General features: G+C 51.7%; 1 protein-coding gene across 7 annotated transcripts in view; it reads right to left on the bottom strand.

Moving 5' to 3' along the window:
- FAM234A (family with sequence similarity 234 member A) overlaps positions 1-9453 on the bottom strand; it is a 47615-nt gene continuing 38162 nt past the window's right edge. Inside the window, exons 2-13 of one of the 7 annotated variants that reach the window (XR_007519726.1) lie at positions 8009-8309; positions 5354-5470; positions 4848-5039; positions 3560-3690; positions 3222-3354; positions 2838-2967; positions 2378-2518; positions 2093-2168; positions 1798-1953; positions 1110-1212; positions 210-1036; positions 1-133 (exon numbers count right to left, since the gene is read on the bottom strand). Coding sequence is in view for 6 of the 7 variants with exons in the window: in XM_049904689.1 (XP_049760646.1) it covers positions 825-1036; positions 1110-1212; positions 1798-1953; positions 2093-2168; positions 2378-2518; positions 2838-2967; positions 3222-3354; positions 3560-3690; positions 4848-5039; positions 5354-5470; positions 8009-8276 (1659 nt within the window). In the remaining variant the exon portion in view is untranslated. Of the gene's footprint in view, positions 1037-1109; positions 1398-1797; positions 1954-2092; positions 2169-2377; positions 2519-2837; positions 2968-3221; positions 3355-3559; positions 3691-4847; positions 5040-5353; positions 5471-8008; positions 8310-9453 lie in introns of those variants that run through there. The other 6 variants (XM_049904689.1, XM_049904691.1, XM_049904692.1 and 3 more) reach the window with 6 other exon arrangements.

Raw genomic sequence — 9453 nt, 5'->3', positions numbered from 1 at the left:
TGAGGCTTCTGCACAGGACAGTGCACATGTTTATTCACTGGTTTCTTGCGGTGTCTGGCGGTTGGGCTGCTCTGGTCCCAAAGCGAGGCCCGAGGAAGTTCAGGCGGGCTGAGCTCACACAGCTGCCCTCAGCCTGGAACACAAGGCACAGAGGTGAGTCCTGCATCAGGCAGCCTGGCTCCAGTGGCGAGCACCAAGGAGGGACAGACCTGTGAGGGGCACAGTGGTGCAGGCCACGGCTTCAGCCACTGGTGTGCAGTGGGAGGGGGGCCCACTCATGTGACAGAGACTGCCTCTCCGATGCCCCCTCACAGGCCGGATCAGAGAGGCCATCCGTGCAGTGACCCCTGCCACGGTAGAGGTACCTTGCTGTGGGGAGGCTGGGGCTGAGTCATCTAGAGACCACGCCCAAAGGACTACCTGCAGAGGCGGAGCCACTTGGCTCTGTGACCCCTGGGGTGGTGCTGAGGGAAAGGGGAGGAGGAGCCTCAGCAGGACTTGCCTGGGGACACCTGGGGCCCCCTATGAGAGTGGCTTTGGCCTGCAGAGAAGCTGCAAGGACAAGGGTAGGTAGGGTACTGCAGGATTCCCCACTCTGCAGGCCTTGGAAGTGATCCCCAATCAGGGCCAGCACGATCCTCCAGGAGGGGGGAAAGGACAGTGGGCCCTAGTGTCCCCTTCCCCACATAGCACGGACATGGCCCCCAGGGTGGGGAGGACAGCAAGGTAGTGAGCCTTGTGGCAGTGCTGCCACAGCTGGAATGGCAGAGCAGTTCTGAAGACCGTGAAGCTGACTTTCTGGAGGTTTAATTCTGGAAGCAGCATCATGCCTCGCTCTGGTACCGCAGCCGGGAGAAGCGGTCCCTGATGGCCTGGTCGCTGTCAGCCCGGTCCTGGCCCAGATGCACGACTCTGCTATCTGGGATGTGGTCCCGCACCTTGTGCTTGGTCACTGAGACCAGGCCAGGCTCAGCCGGGCTCTCCGGGCCCGTCAGTAGGACGTAGGCAGCGTGGCGGCTCGGCTCAAACAGGATGGCTGTGGGGACATAGCCATCAGGGCAGCCCCGCCCCACCCCTAGCCCTTTGAGGACCCCATGAGGCGCACTCACCTTCAAAAGCAACGATGTTTGTGGAGATGTTGGCCAGCTCCAGAAGGATGCTGGGTAGGGTGGGGTGGAACATGTAGAGGCTGTGTGGGGTGTTCCTGGTCTCCTGGAATAAGAGGACTGCCACGTTTCTGCCGGCCTCCCCAGACTCCATACCACATCCCGGGAGATGCTCTGGCCACCACCGTGGGCACTCCTCGTTAGTGACCATGCCTAGGACTGCTGTGTCCACTGGGGTTCCCACCAAACCAAAACCCCATGCTGTCAAGTCGATTCCAACTCATAGCGACCCTATGGGACAAAGTAGAACTGCCCCATAGAGTTTCCGAAGAGCACCTGGTGGATTCGAACTACCAACCTGTTGGTTAGCAGCCGTAGCTCTTCACTACTATGCCAACAGGTCCCCCACAAATGCCAACTTCAACTCTGTCCTCGTCTTCTAGTCCACTCCCTAGCCTGTTCCTTCTCCACATGCTCAATCTCATCCACACCACACCATACTGGAACCCAGACCTTGCTGTCACTCCTAGAATCCCTCATCCCCCACCTCGCTCCTATGACATGGCCTTCAGGTGCCCCCAGCCCTGCCTGCGTGGCTCCCCGCTATCCATCAATACCATCCTGGTCAGCTTCAGACTGTCCTGGGGTGGCCCATATGTGTGTGTCCCCCTCCCTTCACCACACCCCATACCGTCTGATTTGCGCCAACCCCCTCAGGGAGGCCCCAGAAGAAGAATGCTGAGCGGTGGTCTGCGGTTGGCAGGTTGGCAGACGGGGGGCCCCCAGGGAAGCCTGGGAGGGGCTGGTGCCACAGGATGACCCCGGTGCTGAGGTCCAGGAGCAAGATCTGGGGAGAGGGTAGCTGTGGGCAGCGGGCATGAGACCCTCCCATTCTAGCAACAGATTCCAAAGAAATCTGCCAGGCACAACACCGCCCTCAGTCCAGCTGTGGACAACAGTGGGACCCAGCAGGAAGAGCAGCCCACCTGTCTGTTGATGCCAGTTCCATTTTCAATGACCACTGACAAGGTATCTGGTTTGTAGTGACCGAGGACGGGTTTTCTGGAAGGAAAGCAGGAAATTAACAGAGGAAATCTCTGGGACATGCATCCCACACCTCATCTTCCTGTGGCTGCACCTGGACACCTGGACCGCAGCCAGTCAGCCAGGGTCAACTCCTTGTCAGCGGCAGATGGCTGTGATGCCTGGGGAGGGCCCACCCACCATGCTGTGGCCACAGCTACTGGTGTTGGGAGAGCCCTTATACATACCTGAAGACCTGGGTGTTGCCGAGGGTCCACCTGGGTGCGAGGTCCTGTCCATCCAGCAGCACACAGGCCTCAGAGCCCACGAGGAGCAGATCGTTGCCAGCTCTCCCAGGGACATGCATCTGGTAGCGGATGGCTCCGGAGCTATGAGGGGAAAGGGGAGGTAGGCACAGGCCTTGTGTTAGAGGCCGGGGCCCCTGGTCCATCGGCATATCCCATGTTTCTTTGTTTTCTGACCAGACTCCCCTCAACAGGGCACAAGGTGAGACCCCACTGGAGACCTTGCCCCCTCAGACCCTCAGTTTTTCCTCTCCCGTTTGCCATGTTCTTGTATCTGAGCCAATGACGGCCCCGTGGTCCCCAGTAGCAGAGCCCTGCTCCCATTTGCCTGCTCCACTGGACCCTGGGCTTGCCCCATCTCCAATCTGGGCATATGGTGGCAGACACAAGCATGCAGATCAACCTGGGTGAGGACACCCTGTGGGTGGTGGCATTGATGGCACGCTCCCACAGCGGGTCCTTCTTGAGGAGGCTCTCTTTCCCTGTCATCTCCTCAAAGAGACTCTTCATGGACCAGCCACAGAGAGAATGTGCTGCTCAGGACACAAAGGAGTGAGTATCACTGCTGGGGTCTGGGCAAAGGTGTGGCCCCCAGCCCAGCTCCCAGGGCACGTGGCACCTCCCCAAGCCTGGAGTCCACCTGCTGCCCAGATAGGCCCACACTCGGGGAGGGCAGCTCTTTGTGCCCTTGGCTCTGTGGGGACTGGCTCACAGATGAAAAGCCCTAGAGCAGTGCCAGAGCCTCATACGTGGCTTCTCTGAGGGTGCAAGAGGTGGGCACACCCACCACAGGGAAAGAGGAGGTAGTGGGCGCCCGTCCTGGTGACGTGCAGGAGCGAGCCACCCTCTCCGTCTGTGCCGAGGCTGCCTTTGCGGCCAACCTGACTCCCAGTGCTGCCCGAGTAGACGTAGCCGTTCACCTGTGGTGACAAGGGGCATCAGGGTTGGAGACAGACCTGACCATGCTGTCTGACAGAGAGGGAGCCCCCAGCTGACTCCATGGTGCCAAGAGTACAGGCCCCAGGTCAGCCTAATGAGGAGGTGGTCAGACCCAGTCCCTCTCGGGGTGAAGGCATGCTTCCCTTGGTACCCTGGATGCAGGGAGGAGCCTGGGGCCGTGTGTACCTCCTTTTCCTCCCTGGTGAGGACCAGCAGGTCGGGGAGCCCATCGTTGTTGACATCAGGCACCCCGAGCAGCAGACTCAGGATGGACACGTTCCTCCCAAGGCTGCCGGGATGGCTCCACAGGGTTTCCCCTAAACGCAAACACCACCAAGTGCTGGCCCCAAACCCACGGCCACCATAGCCTGGCACCAGGCACAGCCTCTGACAGCCTGGAGGCTGTGGAGTGTGTGGGGCTGTGCCAGCTCACCTCACCCTCAAGGCTGAGATGCTCCCCAGCCTGCAGAGGCCAGGGACGTATAGTGTGACCCTTGGAAAGGAACAACCACACACAAAGCAAGACCGGAACTGCAGAGCTCTCCCTCTTTTTTGCTTATCTGTATTTCCTCATGTTTGACGCTAAACACCAATTGCTCTAGAACACCTCAGGGCCAGTGTGATGCCTGGCTCTGAGAAGGAAGCAGGCCACTGCCTGCATAGGTGGGAAGGGCTGCCCTCCCTCACCTCTTGGGACTCCAGCCTGCTGTCAGGGTTGCGGTTGTGCCTTTGCCCCTACACAGAAGGGGTGAAGGAGGGGCATGTTCACATTGGTCCTGCAGCCTGGTCTTGGCAGACAGCCTCCTCACCCAGATTCATCCTGGACCAAACCCTGTTTGTGGACTGAGTCCGTCCTTCCTACAATGTTTCCAGTCTGCTCCATATCCTGAAAACCACAATCTGCAAAGGAAATGCTAATATCCACTCAGTCTAGTGTCAAGGCATAGAATTCCTTAAGACCTTCTAAGGTGCAAGGGACCCATACAGCCAAATCCTGTCCTTCTTCCCGCTTGTTCTTTTCCTCGGCACCTGGACAGGCCTTGTTACATCAGGGCCGGGAGACACACCCACCTTCACAGCAGGTGTACTCTTCCCCGGGGTCTCAGTGTAGTCCACATCCTAGGCTTTTTACTGGGGCATTCATGACAGGCAACTGGCAACCCCTCTGTCTTCCCAGTGAGGAGCTTCCAGCAGTGTCACCTGAAGCAGGTACTCAGTAAAACCTGCCCCCACAGCAGGACTTAAATCTCAGGTGACGGAATGCAACCCTGAGGTAGACACCAGCTGGGCTATGTAGCACTGGGGCCTGTGGCTTCACTGATTGATGCTAGTTTGTTGGTTCCTAGCTCCCCATCCAGATGGCGCTACCCCCGGGGCACAGGGTTCACCCTTCACAAAGCATACTGATACCACATCTTCCTGCCACTGCAGCTACTTGGAATGCCTGCCCTGCCCACTGCATCTGGTGGCCTACCTGTGAAGGGGTCCACTGCGATGACAGATCCGGGTCCGCCCACAAGGACACAGGCTGACAAGGCCCCACTGGCCCTCTGCTGGGGTCCAGTGCACTGCATGACAGTCACATCCTGTGCCACAGGCCTCTCCCAGAGTAGGCTGCCGTTGGCTCCCGACACAGCAGCCGCAAAGGTACAGGGAGAGGAGAAGCCTGAGGGAGAGACCACATCTGTAGCCCCATCTACTGCCCAGTCCTTTCTCCCCACCTGGTACCCCAGTGCTCTATCCTTTTCCCTGAGCCCCAGCCCCTGGCCTGTGGGGTTCTGCTGCAGTCAGCAGCAGGGCGGGGTGCTGGGAGCTGAGCTTGCCTCCTCACTCTGGGACAGTGTGCCCAGAGGGAAGGGTGATGGGCGGTCACCAGAAGTCGCACTGCTGCTTTCCCAAACACTGCAGAAGTGATAGGGTGCCCAGATGAGCACCTCTCCAACAGGGAGAGCCTCCCTTTCTGGGAAAAAACAAAATTACCTTCATCGGCGCAGGACAGGTTGAAATTGTTGCTGCTGTTGGCATTTTTATAAAGAAAGAGAATGTCTTGGATCCTGTCCCTGTTTATGTCTTTCATAGCCAGAAAATCATAGGTGACTGAAAAAGAAAACCACATGCTGCATTCCAGGACCACAACCAGGGTTAAGTCCAGCACTCACTGCTGCCCCTGGTGCGCTGCTCTGCTCTGCTCTGGGGCTCTAGGATAGTGAAAACCTGCCACCATGAGATCACCCCCAAACCAAGCAACACTTCCTCACTAGGACTGATTAGCAACTTCCCACGGTTCTTCAGAACGGCGGTGATTCTAATGAACGTGACTGGCCAGAATGATAACATCAGGTGTTAACCTCCAGGAAGGTAACTGGGATACCTGGGTGTCACTAATGGACATTGTGAGCACCTTCTATTCAGTTACAAATCCCTTGTGAGACTAGTCTGGGATCTATATAGACTACCCTTCCCTACTCATTGAGGGCTCTTTCTTTTTTTCATTCAAGGATTCAAAGAGTAAACTACAGGCCTTAAAAATCAAACACCTGGGACAACCAACAGATAGGATGACTAGCCAGAAATCCAACAGAGAGATGCAGAATGTGAGACAGCTATCGTTGGTCTTGATAAGATCCTACATATCCCTGGCCATCTGGAAGGCTTTATACACAATCAGGAGAGACCCAAGAGGGCCTTAGCCACCTACATGTCAATGCAGCCAGATTAATTATACTATTAAAGTAGACAAAAACATCAAAGAAAAGAAGGTTAAGTTTAATATCCTTCATTAATAGATACAATAATCCTCAACACAAATTAGTAAACAATTCCAGCCAAGCATGGTACTGGGAACTTAGCCTTCCCCCTTGCCTCTCGAGATAGTCCTGCGAGGAAGGAAGAGTGATGTGATGTTCCCAGAAATTTCACTATTTGCTTCACTGAGATGCTAGTCACAAAAAGTTACTCAAAATAGATCATAGATCTAAATACAAGAGCTAAAACTATAAAATTTCTAGAAAAAAACATAGGAGACAATCCTCATGACCTTGAATTAGGCAGAGTTCTCAGGTATGACACAAAAAGCACAATCCATAAAAACTGAATCTTTCAATTGATAAGCTGGATTTCATCAAAATTAAAAACTTTTGAGCTTCAGAAAACACCATTATAAAATTGAAAAGACAAGCCACAGACTGGTCAGAAATATTTATAAATCATATATCAGATAAAGGGCTTGTATTTAAGATATATAAAGAAGTTTTTCAACTCTATAACAAGAAGACAAACAACCCAATTAAAAAATGAGCCAAAGATTTGAATAGATATTCACCAAAGTAGATATAAGGATGGCTAATAACCCACATCATTAGTCATTTAGGAAATTAAAATTAAACAAGATACATCCACTGACATGGCTAAAATGAAAAACACAGATAATAAGCGTTGGCAAGGATGTGGAGAAACTTGGAATCCTCTTGCACTGCTGATGGGAACGTAAAGCAGTGCAGCTACTTTGGAAGACTGCTTGGCAGTTTCCTAGAAAGTTAAACTTACCATAAGGCCAAACGATTCCATTCCTAGAATTCTACCCAAGACAGAAGGCAGACTTAAAAGACTACAAGGTTATTTATTGTATGACTCCATTTATATGAAATGTCCAGAAAAGCAAATGTATGGAGATAGAAAGCATACCAGTGGTTACCTAGGGCTGAGGTGGAATGGGGATTGATCACAAATGGTCATGAGGAATCTTTTGGGGATGAAAGAAAGGTTCTAAAATGGGGATAGTTGCACCATCTGTAAAGTGACTAAAAATCACTGAATTGTATACCTAAAATGAGTGAACTTTATGGTATGTAAATTATACCTCAATAAAGTTGAAAAAAAAGAGAGAAGTATATATCATCCCCTCAAAATTAAGCACCAAGTTCCAAATTCTGAACAGAATTGACTCTATGTGGTAAGCGACAAGAAATTCTCTTTATCCCACCAGAGAGGTCCTCAAGTCCATGCAAAGAAACATTCAGAGGCTATTAGAATTCACACCCACGGACATGCTGACTGGTTAAGCTGTTCCTCCATTTCTAAGACAGAGTGGAGTATCCTGAGAAAGGCGGATGCAGCTGCCTTTCATAAAGGCCAAGATTCTGGATGCCAATTTTAGGAGAGCAAAATAGCACTGTCGTTTATTCTAGCAAACTAGAGTGTTAGGAACATCTCAGGAAGACTGGACTGCAAAATCTGCTGTGTATTTTTCACATTTTATGGCAGGCTTCTCTATTCATCCAGTTGCTCTGTTTTATGAAATTTTTTAGTTCAGAAAAGTAACAAAACGGGTCCTTCTAATTATTCACCCCACTTGTCCTTCCTCAAAGAAGGAAGGGAGAGGGCCATTAAGTTTCCTTGGCAGTCCTCCTATTTTCACTGAGAGACTATTTTATAAAAAAAAAAATAGCTTCCTAAAATTCCTGGAAAATCTTGGATGTAGAACTGACAGCTGCTCAGGGTTGATTCAACTGTTAAAGGCCACTTCTAGCCTCACTGAGACACAGTTCTGCTGCCCCTCCCACCCCCAGCCACCCTGTGGACTCAGAGAGGGTCACACGGCACTGGGTAGCCTGGGCCACACATCAGAAGACTCACCTGCTGTGTCGTAATTGATTCTCCACATTTGCTGTGATACAGGCCGGTCTGGACACGGGATGATGAATGAGACGACAAACACCACAAAAAGGCAGATAAACAGGGAGAGAAAAAATGCCACTGTCCGGCACCGGGATAGCTGGGACTGTGGAGGCAGGCTCTTACAGGGGTCTTCCTTTTCAGTGCGGTTCCCCAGGTTCTCCTGCGATGTCCGGTCCTCATTCTTCAAGGGGTGGATTTCAGCTTCTAAATCCTTGTTGTCCATCATCACGTGCACATTCCACAGTTTGTCTCCTGGTCACTGTGTCAATGAAACAAGAGTTAGCTGAGGCTGGTGGCCCCCCAGCAAAGCACTGTAGCATCCAATAGCCCCCAGAGCTCTGCCACTTCCAGCCCCTCAGGAGTCCGACTGCAGCATTGACCGTGGCCCATCAGCCCAAGAAATAAAAGCTAAATAAATGTTTACGGTGTCATTTTAAAAGGTTCCACTTAAGAAGGTCTTTAATTAGTGTAGAGCCAGCAGGCAGGACATATTTTCATCCTTAACACACTGGTGCTTCTAGCCTCCTCACCCTGGAATAAGCTGAACAAGCACAAGGCAATGCTGTGGCTGATGCTGACAATAACAAACCTGCACATTAAACGTTAACTAAGCTCCTCCTGCTCATAGTCTGGGCACATCTGACCACCTTCTGCCTGCCTGAAGTATGGATGTAAAAAGGCATGCCAAGTGAGAATTTGGCGAAACCCACATCCTCACATATGCGGACTCCCTAAAGAGCCAGGGACCCCAAGTTAAAAGCATCGTCAGTGAAGTCACGGTGGAGTCACAGCCTTGCCACTTGCTAGCTGCATGACTTGTCATGAGCTATGTGATTTGACTCTGACTGTTTCCTTACCTGTAAAAGGGAAATATCAAATTAGTAAATATGTATAAAGCACTTGGAACAGTATCTAACACATATCAAGTACCCAAATACTAGCTAATTATTATTGATAAAACATTTAAACAAAAATCGATGGAGGAGGGAAGTGGACAGCTGCATGGAATTTGAGTGCAGGTGTTTGCATAACCTCTGGGTCCTGGCTTAAAGGGAAGGACGCATGCTCTCTCCTTGCACCCCTCCTTCCTGCTGCCTGGACTGTGGAGATACTTGGGGCTGCCATCTTGGAAAACAAGATAAAAGCACATTTAAAGAGGGTAAAGCCACAGGACAGAAACAGCTTGGGTCCCTGATTTCTGGAAAATAGTGCCATCTCTCCTGAGTTGATTCTACTTTACTATATGAGAAAGAAATAAACTCCATCTTGTATAAGGCACTTTGTTATTCTGTTCCTTTTTAAACAGGCTATCCTAAAAACTGAAGTTATACAGACAGGATGGAAGGGATTAACGGCTCTGCGTGAGCTATGATCTTCATCTATCCAGAAGGAAGCCCATACAT

The sequence above is a fragment of the Elephas maximus genome, chromosome 12 (genome assembly GCF_024166365.1).
Source record: "Elephas maximus indicus isolate mEleMax1 chromosome 12, mEleMax1 primary haplotype, whole genome shotgun sequence".
Taxonomy (NCBI): domain Eukaryota; kingdom Metazoa; phylum Chordata; class Mammalia; order Proboscidea; family Elephantidae; genus Elephas; species Elephas maximus.
This window is presented reverse-complemented; position numbering and strand designations above follow the sequence as displayed.